The sequence below is a fragment of the Dipodomys ordii genome, unplaced genomic scaffold (assembly GCF_000151885.1).
Source record: "Dipodomys ordii isolate 6190 unplaced genomic scaffold, Dord_2.0 Scaffold8, whole genome shotgun sequence".
NCBI classification, from domain to species: Eukaryota; Metazoa; Chordata; class Mammalia; order Rodentia; family Heteromyidae; genus Dipodomys; species Dipodomys ordii.
Window position 1 is genome coordinate 23,412,520 of NW_012267224.1, and position 20,817 is coordinate 23,433,336.

The following is a 20,817-nucleotide window of genomic DNA, read 5'->3' on the forward strand; positions in this document are numbered from 1 at the left end:
TAGAGAGTGACTCTAGCAGGGAATCATTGCTCCAGGACTATCCTTAGAAGGTGCCCCTTCTAGTTTCGAGTTGGGACATTTTATTTTTGCCCTGTAAATTCCCAGCTTGTTAACTCACACTGGTGACCCCTGAACAGGAACCTTGAATCACCCAGAGAGGAGTCAGTAGGCTGGGGCTCTGCAGGAGCAAACTTTGTCTGAACTAAATCAATGTCATTGAACACCTTAGGTGGCAGGAGACTCTGGTCACCTGTTAGATAACAGACATTGAATCTTTACTACATTCTAGGTATTCTGGAGATTGAACCTGACTTAAAGATTTGAGCGTCTGCAGACTGATGAGGTAGACAGACATAAGTAAATTCAAACATCTTTAGATAGTCTATGCAGTGGCCGGAGGGTTGTTAATTTGTGAATTACTTTTTTTGTTTTTGGCAGTCATGGGGCTTGAACTCTGGGCCTGGGCGCTGTCCCTCAGCTGTTCAGCACAAGGCTAGTATTTTACCACTTGAGCCACAGCGGCATTTCCGACTTTTTCTGCTAATGTGGTGCTGAGGAATGGAACCCAGGGTATTCTGCATGCAAGGCAAGCACTCTACCACTGAGCCACATCTTAAAGATGAAGATGCAGAGACCAAACTGGATATCGGACCTCGTAGTTGAATATCAAACGACTTAACAAGTGGTGGAATTTGTATTCCGATCTACAATCTATAGCTTTAACCACTCTAAGCTATAAACCACAGGATTCCCCCTCCCCCCCCCAAAGGAACTAGACCAGGGGAGAAAAATAAAGTTATTACCAAAGGAATTGAAGTCAGATAGGAGAATGGAGAAGAGCTTCCTTCCACAGAGGAGCACTACACTAAGCCAGGGGACCTACATCAACTCCAAGAAAACCTAATTCCTACATTCTTCAAACAAGTCCCGAGTTTACCACTGTTCCACTTTCTCTAGAGTTCTCCCGTCTGTCCCCCCTCTCCAGCACCCTCCCTCCCTCCCACCGCCCCCGGAAGAATAGCTTCCAGACCTCTGTCAGTGTCCAGGAAAATGGTCATCATGAGCAGCCTCAGCCAAATCACTAAAAGCCCAGTTTTTAAAAAAAAAGTGTGGGGGGGGGGAGGGGGGAAGGTTCAGGCAGAAAGGAAATAAATGCAACCAGCAGCGAAGGAGGAAAAGGAAAACTCCTCTGCCCAGACAATGTAGGAGACAGCAGGTTGTCTCCGAGTGGCTGGAAAACGCTGGAGCACTCCAAACAGGAACTTTAAGGGGACTGAAATCTGTTGCCTGTTCCACTAGGAATATTGTTTGCAAGGCACAAGGTGTCTTTTGGTAGTGAGCACCCTCTGCGCATGCGCAGGTCCATTCGGAGGGGGCAATTACTGCCCAGCCGCCGACTAAGTTGCATTCCTTGAATCTTCTTCGCAGGCAATAAAAAAAAAAAAAAAGACAATTCTTTCATCAGAGTTAGTAATGTGGACAGTACAAAATCGGGAGCGTTTGGGGCTTCTCTCTTTCCCTGTGATGATTGCCATGGTCTGTTGTGCACACAGGTGAGCTGCTTTTGTTAATCTTTTCCCTCTGGCTCTCTCTCTCTCCCTCTCTCTTGCTTATTCTTGGTATTTTTCTTTTTATTCCCCCCATGCCAGCTGGATCACGGATCGTGTTATTTTGGGGGGGTGGGGGAGATGGGGTGGGGTAAGTGTGCCTGTGTCTTTTCTTTCTATGTCTGCTCGCAGTTTTGAATACGATCCTTACTTCTTCCCCTCAGCGCCAACGAACCCAGCAACATGTCATACGTGAAGGAGACGGTGGACCGGCTGCTCAAGGGCTATGACATCCGCTTGCGGCCGGACTTCGGAGGTAATGTGTCATCTGTTCATTTCAACCTGTAACTCATCCCCAGTCCACCCCTTTGCTTTTCTTATTGCTTCTCGGTCAAACATCAACGCTTAGAAAAATATTACATGGAAAGAGCGTGTCGTTTTTGTCAACGCCCTGGACACAAACACACACACACTCACACACACGCACACACGCACACATGCACACTCCTCAGGTAGATGAATCCCCAGGGCCGGGCCCACGTCCTTCCCCCAGACACACCCTCTGCACAGTCGCCGCATCACGCGTGTGTCCACACCTGTTTTCCCAGGCTAGCCCCTTCGTGGGGAGCGGGGTGTGGGGGGGTGAGGGTCTCCCAGGAAAGCCGGTTCTGAATGTAATGAGATCTGGGACCCCCTCCCTCTCCACCCCCTCCCCCATTGACTCCAGCCCATTGCCACTTAGAGAAGATGGCTTTAATGGGGTTCCCCCTTCCCCCTCCTCCCCGGCAGGGCCCCCCGTGGACGTCGGGATGCGGATCGATGTGGCCAGCATAGATATGGTCTCCGAAGTGAACATGGTGAGTGGCCTCCCCGCGGGCCCGGCGGCCGGGCTCACGCAGCTGGGCGCTAGACCGCTCCCTGGTGTGTCCTCTGCGTTTCATTGGCGGTCACCTCGCCGCCCCCCCATCCCCGGCCCCGGGGACCCCCACCCCACTGTGCGCGCCGGTCCCCGAGCTGGGGACGCACGTTCGATCGCCCCACACGGTGTGTGTTTTTCGACACACACGGGCTACTGCGGTGTTCCAGCGGAAACGTGCTCCGCACCGTCCCGGGAGGGGGGGGGGGCGGAAAGGACGGGTTACGCCGGCCCGATTGGCTGGGGAGGAATCTGAGCCTTTACTTTCGCCGGGTTTCCCAGCGTGTCAGATGTGCCAGGGCACCACCTGCCGGCGGCCCGGCCGCCTGCACTGGGGTCCCCGGACCGGGTATTGGGCAACCTCCACCCTGGCAGGGGGCATCCGGGCTCGCCCCGACGCCCCCAGGCCCCCCGCCAGCAGCAGGCGCGCGGTCGGGGAGTCGGTGTCCCCTCCCTCCCGCAGGCTCTAGACGCGGTGTGGCCGCAGCCACAGTCCACAGGCTGGCAAAGGCAAACCACCCGAGCCCGGTGTGTGGCGCGGTGTGTGTGGTTCCCAAGTGAGGGTAGATGGCATCATCATCATCATCATCATCATTATCATCATTTTGTCTTTCTGCGTCTTGCAAACTGAAGTTGGAAGGAAATGGGTTGCATTGCTGCTTCGCTTTACTTCAGACACGGAATGGAAGCTTGCTGGGAAAGCCTGATGATTTTAACAGGCTTGTGGAGATGATGGGGCCTGGGGCGCGATAATAACGCAGCACAATCCTTCCTGTCAAAAAGGATCGACGTGCTGGCATTTTTGGTTTTGGGGTTTTTGTTTTGTTTTTTGAGGGGAGAGGTTGCAAAATGGATGGGGATTATAGTTGCCACTTCTCTCTGTGTTAGCTGTTTCCAGCCGCCGCGGGTAGCAGTTTTCCAATTGTTAAAGAGTTCAGGAGGAAACGCCTGTTGCTTTGCTAGAATCCACCACGCAGGGAACAGCTAGATCTGCAGGAACAAAATGCCATTTTAATTCCACTGGCAGGGGGCGGGGGGCCGCGGGCGGATATTGCCGCAGAAAATTAGACATCCTGAATAATCAACAGACAAAAATATTTCAGTATTTTCTTTGCCCCTAGTGAGCCATTTTATTTGTAATATGCTTGTGTGTGTGTGTGTGTGAGAGAGACACATTTCTAGCCTTTAGAATAGGACTAGAATAATAAATGTGGCTATTATATTTCTGCATTTTATCGTTGAAATTGTCTCTGCTTTAAGTAGCTTATTCAAAACATTATTTTTAAATGGCCCTGATTGTTTCAAGTGATTTCTTTTTCAAATGCCTTTGATCAGAGTGCTGGGAAGAAAAAAAATTCTGAAAGCTTGATACACACAAGTGCCTATTTTCTGACTTGGCAAAGATTGTTAAGACACTCATTTGTTACATTCTGTTTACATACACACTAATACCCAAAGCTAGGGTAGACTACACTCGGGGGAAATGTTATAATCTGAGCACATAGACACATAAATTATGGCCAATCCAGCAAAGGCAATCAAACAAATTAGGGTTAGTTTAACAAGTTGTATCATGTAGATAGATGGTGATAATCTTTTCCTTTTCAGTCATTTATTCTGGGTCCTTATGAGTGTGAGCATTCACATAGATAAAATAGGAAAGCATTCACAAAGCTTGAAAGACAAACCATGCCTTTGCCAGCATTCTGCATTACTGTAGAGGATACCAAGCTTTTTAGAAATGCAAGGCCCTGGATTTGATTCTCAGATTTCCATATGCACACACACAAAGATTCTGTTGGTACCATTTAGTTTCCTTCCTAACCTGCATTGAATAGGTAAGTTGCTGATAAGCAAAACCACACTATTGAAAAGCTATGTTCAATCAGTTGCCCAGGTGAAATCACACATAAACTGAGATAAGGGATCAAAGGTAAATGTTGCAGCACTAAACATTTTAACCTAATAATTAAACACAGTCTATGCACTCACTGCATATGCATTTATATATACTCCCTGGTATATGCATTTATTTTTCTCAAAGATCTTTACCCAACAGATAAACCTTTGATAATATACCCTACTAACATACCCAATACCTTTACAAAATAAACTTAGAAACATGATAGGACAATAGAAACCACTGAGAGTTAGAAAGTAATAAACCTTGATTATCTATTCTTTCTTGTATTTCCTTTTAGTAAGAATCACCAACATTACCTAGCTCCTTATCTATGACAAAGCATTGAAATAAATATATTGGAAATGGCTCTAAAGAAAATGGAAATAAAGGATTGTTCAAAGCTATAAGCATCCTTATATTTCTTTTTTAATATAATTTTATACTTTTTTTCTTGTAAAGGTTATATACAGAGGGGTTTCAGTTACATGAGTAAGGTAATGAGTACATTTTTTTAAAGTGTTACTGTCCCTCATTTCCTTCTACTTCATCCTCCTTTCTTCCCTCCCCCAAGTTGTGCAATTCATTTCCAACATAGTGTCTAGTGAGTATCTGTTGCATTGGTTCGTCCTTTTTTCTGCTTCTCTTCTGTAAAACAGATAAACTTATATACAAGACAAAGGGTAAAGAAATAAAAAAAACAGTGACAACATTTTTTAAAGGCCTGAGGACTCTCCATAAACACTATCTGAATGGTTAGTCTCCTATTCTAAATAAGAGAATTTTCTACAACTTATTTCAGACAATACAACTAGAAATGACCTTATACAAGAAATAGGACTGACAGCTTGTTACCAAGCATGTCTTAGTACCCTGATAGAGAGTATTTCTGTGCTTATTTAGTAGGAAACTTTCACCAAAATTATCCAAAAAAGAATTGATAATAATGTAATAAAAAAGGTTTTTGAAAAATGGAAGTTAAATCTATTAATAAACCTTTGCTTATTTTATATGTTTATTCATTATCATTACTACCTGAATAATGGCTAGGAAAATGACATTATAATTATGCACTCAACTAATGGGTTTAAAAACTAGGTCTTGTCAATGTTTTTTCTCTTCCTGTTCTATTGAAATAAAATATAATTCCAGCTTGGTTTACAGCATTTTCTGTTTTAATGGCTAAGGTCAAAATCAAGAATACTTTCTGCTTCATGCCCTTCAGGATATAAATTTTTCCCTCTGAATTAAGAAAAAGAAAAGAAATCTTTCTAGTCAAGAATCTCCAAAATCAAGAATCATAAACACGTGTCCAAACAGCCTATGTTACCCCACTAACACATACAATGGTTTTACTAATACGTGTTAGTTAAAAATACATTTAGTTTAAATGAAAATAATGACAAAAATGAACCACTGGCTTCTGAGCCATGAAGGCAAAACCTCTGAAATGCAAAGCCTTATACAATGAATAAGTTCTATGTAATAAATAAACAACACTTTGGACAAATAATTCTAATGTAGAAAAATACATACTTGAGAGAAAGATAATTAAGGCAATTAATGTCACTTATTAAATTTGGCAGTTTTTCTTCTCTCATGGGTTATGGGGCACATAGGATATTACATATAGTGTTACTTTCTAAAACTATCATCTTTAAACAAAACTATGTTTTCACTTATTATATATTACATTCTTTGAATCTTCTAATAATATCAGCCAAGCCACTTCCCTCTTCCTCCAACTGAGTAGAGGTGAGCAGGAGTGGGTGAAACAAAAGGATTCAAAAACTCCCAGAAGTTGTTCTTAAAGGAGTCACTACAATCAGCTACAATAAGCCACGTCTAGGAAAACACAAATAATAATAATAATAGGCAACTTTTCTCTTTGATCAACGGTGTGAGAAAACATGAGATTAAGTATATACAAACAAGTAGTTGCAATCTTGAATTTCAGACCCCTGTCTGTTCAAAGGATGAATCTTGAAGCTAGGCTCCAGATAGTTCATGCCTATAATCTTAGTGTTAAAGGCAGGCTGAGAGCTGAGGATCAAAGCCAGCCCTGGCAGGAAAGTCCATGAGATTCTTATCTCTAATAAGTACACCCTCCCCACTCCTGCTGCCCAACAGAAGGAAGTGGAGCTGTTCCTCAGGTGCTAATGCCCTACCTTAGCCTTGAACAAAAAAGCTTAGGGACAGCTCTCAGGCCCTGAGTTGAAGCCCCAGAACTGAGGCTGGAGGTGCTTATCATCAAGTAGGAATTCCAATCACACAGTTTTATGTCTGTAAAGTTAATATACCTAAAGATTGTATAGACATAGATTTCTTTTTTTTATTGTGAAAATACTGTACAGAAGGCTTACAATTACATGGGCAAGATAATGAGTACATTTCTTATCAAGCATTGTAGCCTCCTTCTTTGTTTCCCTTTCTCATCCCTTCCCATCCTCTCCCCGACTCCCCACTCAATCCTCCCCGCTCCCCCCCCTACACCAAACTTGTAAAATTTGTTTTCGAAATAACGACTTGTACATCTCATTGTTGCAATGGGTCCACCTGTATCCCTATTTAAATGATTTGTTTTTCCCCTCTCCCTCCACAAATTATATCGACATCAAATACAGTGAAAGCAGGGGTTATACTGTGGGGGAGGAACATACAAAGCAACAAAGAAATAATCTTATAAATGCATTAGAAACAATCTCATGAAAGAAAAAAAACATTTGAATACATATCTTAGGGTTCATTTCCCTAACATCACCTTATCTGACCTTTTCTGCTTGACTCAGACATATACTAGATATTGCAAATAAGGGAAACCATGGGACCTATGTTTCTTTGGGCCTGGCTTACTTCACTTAATATAATTTTTCCAAGTTTTTCCATTTCCTAACAAATGGGGCAATGTCATTCTTTCTGATGGAGGCATAGAATTCCATTGTGTATATATACCACATTTTCTTGATCCATTCATCTACTGAGGGGCATCTGGGTTGGTTCTATATCTTAGCTATAATAAATAGTGCTGCAATAGACATAGTCATGCTGGTAGCTTTAGTGTGGTCTTGTTTGTGAACATTTGGGTAAATGCCCAAAAGTGGGATTGCTGGGTCATAGGGAAGCTCTATGTGGAGTCTTTTGAGAAACCTCCATACTACTTTCCAAAGTGGTTGAACAAGTTTACACTCCCACCAAGAATGCAGTAAGGTTTCATTCTGTCCACATCCCCTCCAGCATCTGTTGTTTTTAGAGTTCTTGATTTTAGCCATTCTAACTGGAGTGAGGTGATATCTCAATGTTGTTTTGATTTGCATTTCTTTTATGGTTAGGGAGGTTGAGCGTTTCTTCATGTATCTATTGGCCATCCTTCTTTCCTCTTCAGAGAAGTTTCTCTTTAGGTCTTTAGCCCACTTATTTATTGGGCAGTTGTTTCTTTGAGGATTTGTTGTTGGGGGATTTAATTTTTTGAGTTCCAGGTATAATTTATATATGAGACCCTTGTCCGTTGTATGGATAGTGAAGATCCTATCCCAATCCGTAGCCTTTCTATTGATCTTGCTAGCTATAGATATAGATTTCTATCTATCTATCTATCTAAAAATCCACAGTATATAGATAATAAAGATATAATGGTTCAAGAAGCCAATCTCAGAAGAATTCACAGATTTAGAGTTCTGATTCACCATATGACTCAGTGGAAGTCAGTTCTCAGAGATATATAGCGATTGTCTTGATTGTTCCATTTCTTCCTTTCATTCCTTTTATCTACCAAGGTAGAAAAAGGTATTACAAATAACAACAAAATCCAAAATAAGAAAATCTCATGAATAATTTAACTTTACCAAATTTTAATTGATCAAATATCTACCTACATTCTGATATTGCTATTGTTATTTTAGAATTAAAGTTCATCAGGTTTTGGTAGATGCTTCAGTTATGTTTTATTATTTTCAAAAAAACACAGAAATCATCTCCTCACTTCCATTTCTTTAAGTCAGTCCTTCTTAATATTGACTGTATGTTCCTATCACTCTGGGGTATAATAAAAATGCAGACTCTACCACAAGACTTGAAGTGGGGCCTGAAATTCTACATTTCTCTTGAGTGAATCTGATAACTGGTACACAAACAGTACCTGAGGGTCAAGGTTGAAGTAGATTATTTCAAGGCCTATTTAGCTTTCTTAAGAAATGACTGTGTTTTTCTTAATTTAAATTTGTCTAAGAATGACATTGTGTCAAAGTTCCAAATTAAGCTTGAAGTTACTTTCCAGTTAGTTAAAGAGATACTTGAATTAAGAGGAAAGATTAGTTCAATAAAGATAAGCCACTGTCAAAGGAATGAGCTGGGTGATGGGGTTCAACTGAAATGAAAATGTACTTTCTGTGTCAAATACTCAAGCTAGCCCTTCTAGAAAAATTACAATGAAAACATTACCAACCATAAAGCTCCCAACAATAACATCATCTTACATTACAAAACACTAATAACTTTTCGTCTTCAGAATAGAGGATATTGGAATCGTTCCTACCCACACCACCTCTAGGAAGCTATTGTAAAGTAGTCTAAGCATACTCTTTTTTTACTGTCAGTATACTCTCTGGGGTTTTATAGAATTTCCCTTGCAACAGAAGTAAATAGATCAATGCCATTTAAAGAAACCAGCCCAATTAAATAAGATGTAAATAAGTATTCCTCTTATATGAACAATCATCTAGTTTTTCTTTTAGATTCTGGGTTAGAATATTATACCATCACAGAAGAAATTCCTTCCTTTGCCTTTCTGTTTGGAGATAATAGATATTTTTATATCCAACCCCATATTAAAGCAACCCTATCAGATTGTTTTAAAAAAAATTGACTTTCTATTTGAAAGTCTGCATTTTAGGATGACAGAACCAATCTGGGTATTAAGGTATGCAATAAAATAAGACTAAGTAATAATGTCTATTGAACATTTTCTGTGTATAAATATAGCTAGGAAGTACTTCATATTAATAGCTTATTTAGTGCTTTATTTAAGGCAATTCTTACCCCCAACACACACTGAAAATCTGAAGCTGATAAGAGGGAGAAACTTAAATTGAGGTTAAGTAACTTACTCAGAAGTTACAGAGCTAGTAAATGGCATAATAAACATAGGAAATCAGGCAGCTTAACTCGAAGGTCTGCCTTTGATCTGTCAGGCCATTAAAATATAATAAGTTTTCTGTAGTTAGCTTTGGGAGCTTAGCTAAGAAATTTGTCTTCTAGGCCTCAGCTTTCTCTTCTGTAAAATGGAAATAGATTACGTGATTGTCGAATTCCTTCCAGTTCAAATATCCAATAAGAAAACCTGGGTTTTGGTCTTAGACTACATTACCAATCCAGAATTTTTCTCTCTGTTATATTCCCTCTTCTTCCATGTCATTCTCCTGTTAAGCAAGTCCATCAACAAATACGTATTGAGTTTCTACTGAGTGCAAATATTAGAATAGTCTCCTAGGAACACTGCAATTTATCATGGTGTGCCATTTAGGCCTCTTGACTCATGTTCTTCTCTCCAGTCATGGTATTATCATGCAACTTGCTTTTCCTTAACACATCTGCAAGGACAGCAACAAGAAAAGATGGATCAATGCTCCTCACAATGAAACTTGACTGATAACCTAGTTTATAATATGTTAAACAGTGCCAAGGACAAATAGAATGTATTTCTGCTGCCATTTTTATTTTCACTCTAGGAACATCCTTCTACTACCACTAACCCAATAAATGTTTTAGCACTTGATGAGAAATAGAAGCAAACCATTATATTTCAAAGTCTAAATGTCCCAAAGGTTTTTCCAATGTGATTCAAATCCTTCCATGAGGTGGCTAAGAAATGAGCAGTAAAACCCAGGTGTTTTTCTCCGCTGAATATCACTATCAGTCCTTTTGCTTTTTATGCTTCTTTGTCTTGGCAGTCCCCCAAATATTTGATAACACCCTCAAAATACTCATGCATGGATTAGATCTTGCATTATCAAAAAAGGTAAAACATTTCAAAAGAAAAATGAAAGGTTTGGATGATTCCAATTGATTTAAGGGGACTCAATGTCATAACTATACTTGAGAGGAATAGGAAATAAACTGGTTTGTTCTTTTAGCTGACTAAATGCTACTGCATAGTCCCTTATCACCTATTAGAGCTCTGATGCCTATTTTTCGTAATACTAGCCTTGAGTTTCTACAGTTTTAGAATACTTCTATTTCCAGCATATTGTGTACTTCATGAGGAGCCTTACTTTTAGCTACTGAAAGAGAAGGAAGTTAATAGTAGCAGTTAGTAATCTATCGCTCAGCGCTTGGCAGATATGCTTAATAAAAGGCTTATAATTAATTCATACCAGTGTTGGTAACAAGACAAAGGTTGGCTACGAGACAAAAAAATTGAGAGATATATTTTTCATCTGTGGGATCCTACTTAGTCCTTTTTAGAATCCTCATGGTCTCTGTTGTTACTTGGCTACTGAGTGGACCATGTACCCCTCAGATACCTACTAATACCTGTGGGGTTATACTATAAGTTTAAGATTAAAGAGATATTACCAAGAGCTCTTGTACAACTACTCTAGTGAGTGAAGACAGATGGGTTCTCTGTCTTTAAGGAATTTATAGTCTTTTTAAAAACATGAATTTAAAAACCTCTAATCTTAGAGTATAAAGATTTTTTTCTCTTGGGAGGACTTTGACATATCAGTCGTTATCTGTATGGTGGGGTGTTTCAACTTGCCACATACTTCCACAATGCGTCATCTTTTGTCAGGTCCTGAACTAAGTAATAGGATGGAATAACACATGGACACATGTCAAGCCTTCAAAGACTTTTCAGTGTGTGGAGAAGATCATATAATAAACACTTAAAATATGTTCAATGTCATGAGAATTGTGTGTATGTGTACAGGGTCCTAGAGGAGAAGTAGTTTCTAAGATATAGGCCAAGCCAGAAATGAATCTTTAAGAGGAACTGTGGTTATTGCTTATGGAATGCAAAGGAGAAAAAAGATCTTTTAAACAAAAGCAAAAAACAGGGAGGGGCAAGGATGTCTGAAGATGGCAGAAAATGCTCTGGGACCTACAGGTAACTCACTATTATGAGACCTGCCGCGAAACAGGGGGACTGCGAAGAGGCTAGAGTAAGGGCAAAATGTGAAGTTCATGGCAGTGTCATTGAATCCAAAAGGAAGCCTCTCTATAAATGAATCTGTATGTTCACTGAACATTTCTGGAAGAATACAACAGGAGCAGGCTAAGCTTATCATTGCATAGAATTGGAGGAAGGATTAGAAATAGGCTTTGGAAATAGTTACTGGGCTTTATATGCCCGTCTGAAGTTTTGGTTTAAAAATTATACATGTACTAACATTTTGCTTTTAGAGTCTCTCTCTGCCTCTCTGCCTTTCAGTCTTTCTGTCTGTCTGTCTCTCTCACACATACATACACATGCACGCACATATGCACAAACACAAATAATACTGGAATACATATGCTAAGCAAATGGATCCCAATCCTGAAGTGGAGAAAACCTGCCAAAGGGTTTAACAAGCATTATGTTTTACATTTCAGATAGATCCTTCTTCTTATGTGGAGGATGAAGTAGAATAGACTAAAACTGGATGGTAATGGTTCTTGCTAAAAAGCTGAGAGAGTTTTTCAAAGTACATGAGGAATAGGAAATGTGTAATGCAGTGCAAATGTAAAGCAGAATGATTTAGTGACTGGTTAGATGATGGAGGTCAGAGAAGAAATGGATCCTATAATGAGTGATTGGCATAGGACCCACGGTCTTCCTGTAGAGGGAAGCCTGGGAAAGAAGCACTTTATATACCAGCTCCATCACTCTAAAGTGGGCATGTATCTTCAGAGTAAGTAGAGTGTATTGATATCACATTGTATGTGCATTAAAGGAAAACAATAGAGACCAAAATTGTCATGAAATGGGATACTCCTATGGTGAATCTTCTTTGCCTGTACATGAATAGCCACATTCTATAAAGAGAAACTCTAAAGCCTAGAAATATGGTGACTTAGTTGGTTGGAGTTCGTGGAGAAAGGGTACTAGGTAAAGACAGAGAAGGAATTCATCATCTCTAACAATTTGGTTCTTAATCTAGGTGGACCTAGATCCTGGTGAGATTTTGGAAATACTTTGCAAATTTCACTAGAGAAAGTATTTGCTGTAGTTGTCTTTATAAAACCAGGCAGGGGGAGGATTCATGCAGGATCCCACTTACGCAGCATCTGCTCTCTTCTCCACTGCATCCCTAAAATGATTCGGTCTTTCTAGAACATTGTGCTTCCACATGAAATTGCATTAAATCAGTGTGAGTTCTTGTAGAAAGTGCTCTTGGCGATGAAATGAGGGCCAGTATAATAGACAGTATAAGCAAGGCTGGCAGTGTGCCCTGACAAATGAAGCTTACCTTCTAGAAAATTAAAAAGCGACTCCCAGGAGGCTTGCAGAAGAATGGAAACATTGGAATGGCCTATTCAGTATGATTTTAAATGAGCATTCAACAGCCGTGGCCTCTATAAGATGGTCTCCTGGAAAGAGGAAATCTGTGTCAACAAAGCCTTATTCATGGGGTCAGCAAAACCTTATTCATGGGGTATATTATTTACCTTAAAGAGAGTAGACAAACAGCTAGAGAAATAGATTCAAATAAATAGAAGTAGTAACAGCACTTCTATCCCTTCCTCTGTGGAATAAAACCAGTATGAGTGGATAGGTGAAGGTCTTTCAAATACATCGGGAAAAAATGGAAGTTGCTATGCCTGGCTCTTACTGCTGAATGGATTTAACGGGGAAGATGCTAGCAATGAATCCCACTTGAATGAGAGTGTTTATTTGGGATCTTTCTTGAAACAGGGGAGCAGATGTGTTTAAAGCTCAGAGTTCCTGCCTACTCTAACTTTCAGTGACTCAGGAGGAGATTTTTGTTCTTATGATTTATTATTTTCAAGGGAATGATACACAATTCTCTAGTCAAAAAAACACCAGCTTTATGGTTTCCATAGAGACAGTTCATCTGAGAACCTACCTGTGCCTAGAACAATTTCTCATGTCAGTAGCATTGTCTTTGCCTCCTACCTCCTGCAACCCCTCTCCCACCCAATGCATCTACAGCTACTTCAAAACCCACAGGAAATCACATTTGTTCTATAGAGCCTTTCCTGTAGCCACACAAGAGAGAATTCTGTTAGAGAGAGAATATCTAGGACATATGAGCAAATTAAGACTCCTAAAAGACTATAAACTTAATATAATTTAAGAGTCATCCATACAAAATTTTTATTAATCTTGCCCTCTCCTAACACACATGATGTAAGCTCTGAGAAATTTAGGATGATATTCTTTATATTCTCTAGGTAGATCCTAGGGAATTATATAGACTGAATAATAACATTCATTAGGATTAGAAAAGAAATTTTCTAGTCATACAAATTCTTATTGCTAACAATTATTATTACTTTCAACAGTACTTATATTTTATTCATTTCAAAATTAATAGGCTCGCCATAAAGTCTACCTTCTAATTTCATCTGTTACTTACATTGATTATGAATCATAAGAAACAGTTTCATCATATGGCAAGCCAGAATCTCACATACAAGATAATGTCATGACAAGTATCAATGCGCGCACACACACACACACACACACACACACACATCAATGGGACTTTCCTACTTTAAAAAATAATCACATCTTTTCATTTTTTCAATTGTCATCTTCCTGGCACCTGGACTATCAATATTTCCGAACCCACTTAAGACATTCTTAAAAAATAATTTGATTGATGGCTCCAAATTGAGTAGCATTTAAAAAGCTATGAATTTAAACCTAACCGGTAGCACCTGGGGAAGGGTTCCTCACTCAATCTGAAGAGGTTTCTAAGTAAAAAATCATAAACTCAATAACTATACCAAATATGCAAATAGGCATTCAAAACTTGTCTAATCTGGAAAAATGTGGGTTTAGTCTAGCATGTAGGTGTATGACATTTATATCTAGCTATCTAGTCAGTTATGTTGTAAGGGTACCACTATATGCTATGATTGCTTTAAAATGCTATGGTTTGAAACTTCCATGTTCACCCATAAAAATGTGCCCAACCAAGTACTATGGAAAATAAATCCCAGTTCAAACCAACTGATGAATTTGAATTACCTAAGTGAACTTGGCTCAAGAAAAAAACTTCTGACTTAATGCTAGTGGTCAGTGAGCTTCAAGTGTTGGGGTTGGGACTCAGACAATGAGAGCAGTATGAAACATTTGAAGAATAGAATGGAAGAGAAAACTGGAGAGGGAAACTGGAAAATTAAATTCAGTCCTCGGTGTCTCTTATTGGTGGCTGTCTCCATAAACACTACTTTGGGAAACACCCCCACAAAACTGCTGTGGCAAAGTTTGAAAGGCTTTCATAACCTGCTTCTCCGGATCTGTACAAGGAAATAACTTTCAGGGTATTACAAGAAGGCATATTCCCTATTGTGTTCAAAATCACTGTCATCAGCCATAAATATAACTTGACAAATCATGTTTTCATAGAGTCACCCATCCTGTTTTTCCACATTTTAAAATATTTGCTCCTTTACTCCTAAGCGGACAGCAATGTGTGAACCAAACCTCAAAGACAATGACCTTTATTTGTTTTGAAAGAAATTTATCAGTCATTCATTCTCACTGTACTCATTACCTTGACCATGTAATTGTAACCCCTCTGTGTTATTTTCACAATAAAAAAATAAGAGATTCTATTGGTTAAGTAGGTCAAGAACCCATATAGGAAGTGATTGAAGATTAACTGGGAAGTCACCTGAATGGCATACCATCCTTAGAACTTGATAGAAACGATATCATAGACTCGGTGGATTATATGAATGGTTCTGAATGACAGACGTCCATGACCAAGTTGCTGTCAGTTTCAGTGTCTGGTGAGGGCTCACTTCAGGGCCCCTTTACTCTGTTCTCACAGGTGGAAGGAAGAAGAACACTCTGGAGCCTCTCTTATGAGAGCAATAATATAGTTCAATAGTGTTCTATTCTCATGGGCAAGTTACCTCCCCAAACCTACCTCCAAATTCCACCACATTGTGGGGTAGCTTTCAGCATGTGACTTCTCAGCAGTACACAGCCTATAAGAATCATACTACCATCATTATCGTCGTCATCATCCTCATCCTCCTCCTCCTCCTCATCATCATCATCATCATCATTACCATCATCACCATTTGTCATCCTGTACTGTTACCAGCATACATAGCAGGCACTCTATATGTGCTGCATATATAAATATCAATAATAAAACTAGGTAGAGAAGACATTAAGATAAAAGTTATAGAAGTAAGTTTTATAGATTAAATAATAATATGATCTATCTGTTCACTTCTGTTTAGTGACAACTTCATAAAAATTATGAAGGGTGATTAAAATTATAGAGTTTACTTCATTTCTTGAAAAGTACTAGTTTTCTGATACTAATCACATAATACCAGAGTGGGTCAATCAGAAACAGATGGGGTTCATTTTGACCCATGATTCTGATGTGAAAGGTGACAGAGTTTTATCTAGTGACTTTCTGGATACATAGGGCAACATACATCAAGAGATTTGTGTGTGTGTGTGTGTGTGTGTGTGTGTGTGTGTGTGTGTGTGTTCTGGTCTCCTTTGTTTTTCTAATAAAGTCATCAAGATTCTACCATGGAAATTCCATATAAATAACCTTCTGTAATCCCAAAATCTCCATCTGTACACATCATAATCAGATTATATTTTTACCAACTAATTTTTAGATGGTTAAACTCAGGGTCTTGTACTTGCTAGGCAAGTGTTCTATTTGTGTCATACTTCCCTCCTTTTTTGTAGTGTGTTTTTGACATAGAGTCTCATTAACTTTTGGCACAGGTACACCTCTATGATCAGTCCTCAATCTTTCTCTTCCTGAATCACTGAGATTACCGATGTGTACCCACACTCAGCCAGTTTCACCCTCTTAACATTTAATGTTTTGACACAGGAAACCTCAGGGAAACTTACCAAACTATAACAAGAAACATTCAAGATTTTCACAGAGAAGCTATGTGATGCATTTAATCATGGTCATACCTGACTATGATTGGTACCCTTGAAATGGTTCTCTCAGTGAGAACTCTTATCATGATGTGACACAGAAAGTTCAGTTAAAGTAGGATTTTCTGGGGGAAAAAGAATAGGTAGGAAATAATGGATACTCAAGGCAGGGGAAAATACTACTCAAGTCTTGCTGATCTTAGTGAGATTACCAAAAACATTTTAAAAGACAAATTTGGGCATCACTTTTGAACCTTCAGGCTTGGCAAATTTTTTTATCCTTGAGAATGACAACGGATACCTATGGAGCACTGCCACCAAGCAGCGGTCATTCTCATGACAAGGATTAACCCACTTACTCGATAAAGAAAGCAAATGAAATATGTATCATTAGTATCCTTTAAGTGAAGTACAGAGAGTTTAAATAACTTGCTAAAAGTTACACAATTATATAAGTGATACAAGTGTGATTTTTCTCAAGTAGAATCTGTGCCTGGTAGTTAGGTCACTAAATCATGTAGCATCCTTTTTCCCCCTAATAACACTATTAAGCATAGTTTTTCAAGATTAGGAAAAAACGCAAGTATTTGCAAAATGGGTCATAGGAGGAAAGGTATTAGCAGTGCTTTTATTTAGCCTAAAATTGTATTTTATGAAATTGATGATTGGCTTGATTAATGCCTTCATGCTTATAAAGATGTTTGACCCATTTGTTGATCCTAATTAAATTGGACCTATCCGGTGCAAACTGAAAGGTATTAGTTGCTAATGATAACTAGAAAAAGAGGATAGATTTCATGTACTTTCTGGGAGAATTTTAACTTGAAGAAGAAAGAAAGATTAGCTTGGACATAAGGGAAGAACATCTTGACTGTAATAAGTGAGAAGAGGCTGGAAGGCACTACCAAGAGAACTTGGGAAGTATTCATCGTTAGAAAGCTTCAGGACAAGAAAAGATAATTATATCTGTCCCAGTTGGCTTAGAGCAATGTTCTGTCCAGAAAGCAAGAGGATGAGGCTGAAAGAGAAGTGTTCTTCTATTATTATTATTATCATTAAGTAGTTGTACAAAGAAGTTACCATTTAACACAGCAGTTTATGAATGCAGTGCATCTTGATCAATGTCACCCCTTTCAGCATTCTCCCCCATCCTTCCCAACCCAGCCTTTCCCTGACTCTTCTTAATCTTATAGACTATATATTAGGTTTTTCACTGCATTCTCTCCCTCTTTTCCTCTTCATTTGTCCACTCCTTTCTCCTTGACCTCATCCCTTTGGAGTACCATCTTTCTGGGTTTTTTTTTATTTGCTGAACTTTGCTTTTCTAAGAAATTACACTACCCGAGTTCTCCCTTGAATCTCCCATGTTTTCCAGTCAATACATTTATAAACATTTGCATACAACCCAATGTACTTACTTTGACATTTATAAGCCAATTCTAGCTTCCTCCAATGAGGGAAAGCATGCAGTCTTTGTGAGAGAATTGTTCTGACACTCTTCCCGAAGCACATACTTCACCTTATATTCCAGAAAAGTCACTGTATCACTGAAAAGGACACAGCACGGAAGTCAAATGCTCAAATGCTGTGAGAACTTCTGAAGACAAAAGAGTTTCAGTCTGTACAAGATAGGTACGTTACACGTAGGGAAGGCAGAATAAAATAAAATTAAATCTAAATATTCATTAAACTCTATGTACTTCTGTATTTAGGAGAAAAATTTTAAAACCCTTTAATATTAAGAATAAGAACAGTTTTTGGGTACAAGTGTCTCACACCTGTAATCTTAGCTACTCAGGAGGCTGGGATCTGAAGATTGAAGTTTGGAGCCAGCCCAGGCAGACAAATCCAAGAGACTCTTATCTCCAACCAACCAGTAAAATGCTGGTAGTTGAGCCATAGCTCAAGTGGTAGAGTCCTAACTATAAATGAAGAGTGGGAAGGAAGTTGAGGGAGAGCACAAGTGCTTTTTCCTGCACAAAAATTAAAAAAATGAATAAGAATAGCTATTAAAATATATTGAAGAGTTACTATACATTAGATATGATGAGATAAGTCTTTTATGTCAGTTTTAATGAGAGCCACGTTGGTGTGTGATGAAGTGGAGTTTAAAGCTCTAGCCTGACTGATTTTAGAGTTATACTGTATCCCCTTTCTATTTTAGAGTTCGTTCTTGTCTGAATTAGCTTTTATGGTATCTCTAAAATGAATGCCAAGGTTTTCCCACCCAAAAGAATCAACCCCTGAATTTCAGACCTCCAGAATAGCCTAAGCCATTAGCGCTGCTCTTGTGCTTGCTCCAGATTTTGGTCAATGACTTTCCCATATGGAGTGTTTCTTCATAATCTTTTCATGATCAAAGACCCTAAAAAAAAAGACTCTCACCAGAGGAGTTGGTTATTTGTTAGAAGTCCATGTATTTACTGTTTCCTCTATGGCCTGGTCCATAAAATAGGCAACATTTCTCCTGCCAAGTTTGCTTACAGGAGTGATTTGTTTGTTTGAGTCCAAGATGAAGATGCAAAACAATTTCCAAAACTCAGTTGTTATTTTTCAATTCACAAGATTTCCTGACAGTGGAAAGGAAGAAGCACTGGACTCCAGAATTCTCTAAAGCAAACACATGTCAACCACACCGGGGGGGGGAGAGAGGCATGCCAACTGGTTTTTGAGGGGGAGATAAGAGAGGCCAATCAGAGAATCCATTTCTGGGCAGAGAAAGAAAAGATTCAGGTATATTTAGCTCTTCTGAATTCTCCCAGTGAACACACGGAGAGAAGCCAAACAGTAATATGTAAAGGTCAGATCATTTCATCACTGTCCTTTCCAAACTGGGAAATTGCATTATGAAATGCAGATAGCATCTCAAGGTTAAAATAGCAAGTTATTATCATCACATAGCTTACAGCACACAGTCTTCATTTTTCTGCTTTATAGAGGAATATACAAATTTTTTTAAAAATCTGAATGACAGGGGAATTATAACAATTATTTAACTTGCTTCTACAGAAATAAAAACCAAAAGAATTTATTGTATGTGAACAGTGTATTTATAAAGTAGAACAAAGTCGAAGAACATAGTTCAGGAGAAAACAACTTGTTTGAAATAGACACCGGTTTATTTTTTTTTAATGCAGATTTAGGCTATCAGAGGGACCAGAAATTTTGTTAAAGTCATTATAGACTTTCATCTTTACTTTTTGGCTCTAAGTAAGACATAATTGCTATTTCCTGATATAAATCTTAGAGTATTTTTAATCAGTCATGGCTTAAGAATACCATGTATTCTTATGTGTCAGCCGGAACATTAGCAAGGATATGCTTAACTGTGCTTGTGCTTTCACTGGAAATCACTGTTCCTATACAGGTCTAGCTCACATCCTTCAGGTCATTATGTTTCATTTAATGTCATTGCTAAGTACTCAGGGAAGGGTGGGAATGTGTAATATAAAATGAACTTCAGAGAAAGTTAAGATTGTAGGGGTAATACATTGTGGGTGTTACTGAGGTATGAAAATATGGAATTGCAGAATGACTTTCATCATTAGACAAATACATCATTTTATAATGTCTGAATTCATTTAACTTCTGATTTTATTGGAGAGCTAGTAGAAAAGAGAGACTATGACATCCATTATATATGTATATACATACACACATATATATATGTAGAGAGAGATTTTCACATAGATGCACGCCCCCTACATATATGCTAATTAAAAGGTTTGTGGAAATTCAAAGTACAAAAGGGGAAATAAATGCAAGTGTACAAGAGCTTAGAGACATCTGATTATTCTATTTATTGGATACTTGCTTTGCAAATGGATTGCTATAAGCAGACATTCATCACTGACAGACTATTTTTGCCCATATTTTCCCTTTTGCTTGTGGTGAATTAACAACACACATTCAACTCTATCTCCTGCCTCCTCACATTCTTTCTCCTGCCTCTGCATGAACAAATGACAAACTTCCATCACAGATTCACTTTAAATATTATGGGCAATTTGTTTCTCTTCTTCCATTTTCATTCCCATCCACTTTCTTTTTTTTTTTTCCATATGGTTCCTTAATGTAGTAGTAAATGGACTCAACTGGCCACCATCTGTTCTGCAAAAGAGCATGATAGAAAACAGGCTGTTATTTACCCACCCTGGATTTTGGCTTTGATTTGATATGTGCTCTCTCTGTTAATTTCCATGTGTCTCATGTTGAGGAAAGGGAAAGAAAGTGTCATTTAAACTCACTGATTCTTTTCCTTCATTCTAAAAAGGAAGGCATAACATATGTCAATAGAAATAAAGCTCTGAGTTTTCTCTTAAACTTCCATGGAAAGAAGGAAGGAAGGAAGGAAGGAAGG

At 38.8% G+C, this 20,817-nt stretch overlaps 1 protein-coding gene across 3 annotated transcripts in view; it reads left to right on the top strand.

The window, feature by feature from the left end:
* The first annotated feature begins 1,377 nt into the window (after positions 1-1,377).
* Positions 1,378-20,817, top strand: part of Gabrb1 (gamma-aminobutyric acid (GABA) A receptor, beta 1) — a 296,173-nt gene continuing 276,733 nt past the window's right edge. The window contains exons 1-3 of one of the 3 annotated variants that reach the window (XM_013008958.1): positions 1,378-1,553; positions 1,772-1,863; positions 2,337-2,404. In XM_013008958.1, coding sequence (XP_012864412.1) covers positions 1,474-1,553; positions 1,772-1,863; positions 2,337-2,404 — 240 coding nt within the window. In that variant the 5' untranslated portion in view covers positions 1,378-1,473. The remainder of the gene's footprint in view (positions 1,554-1,771; positions 1,864-2,336; positions 2,405-20,817) is intronic. The other 2 variants (XM_013008959.1, XM_013008960.1) reach the window with 2 other exon arrangements.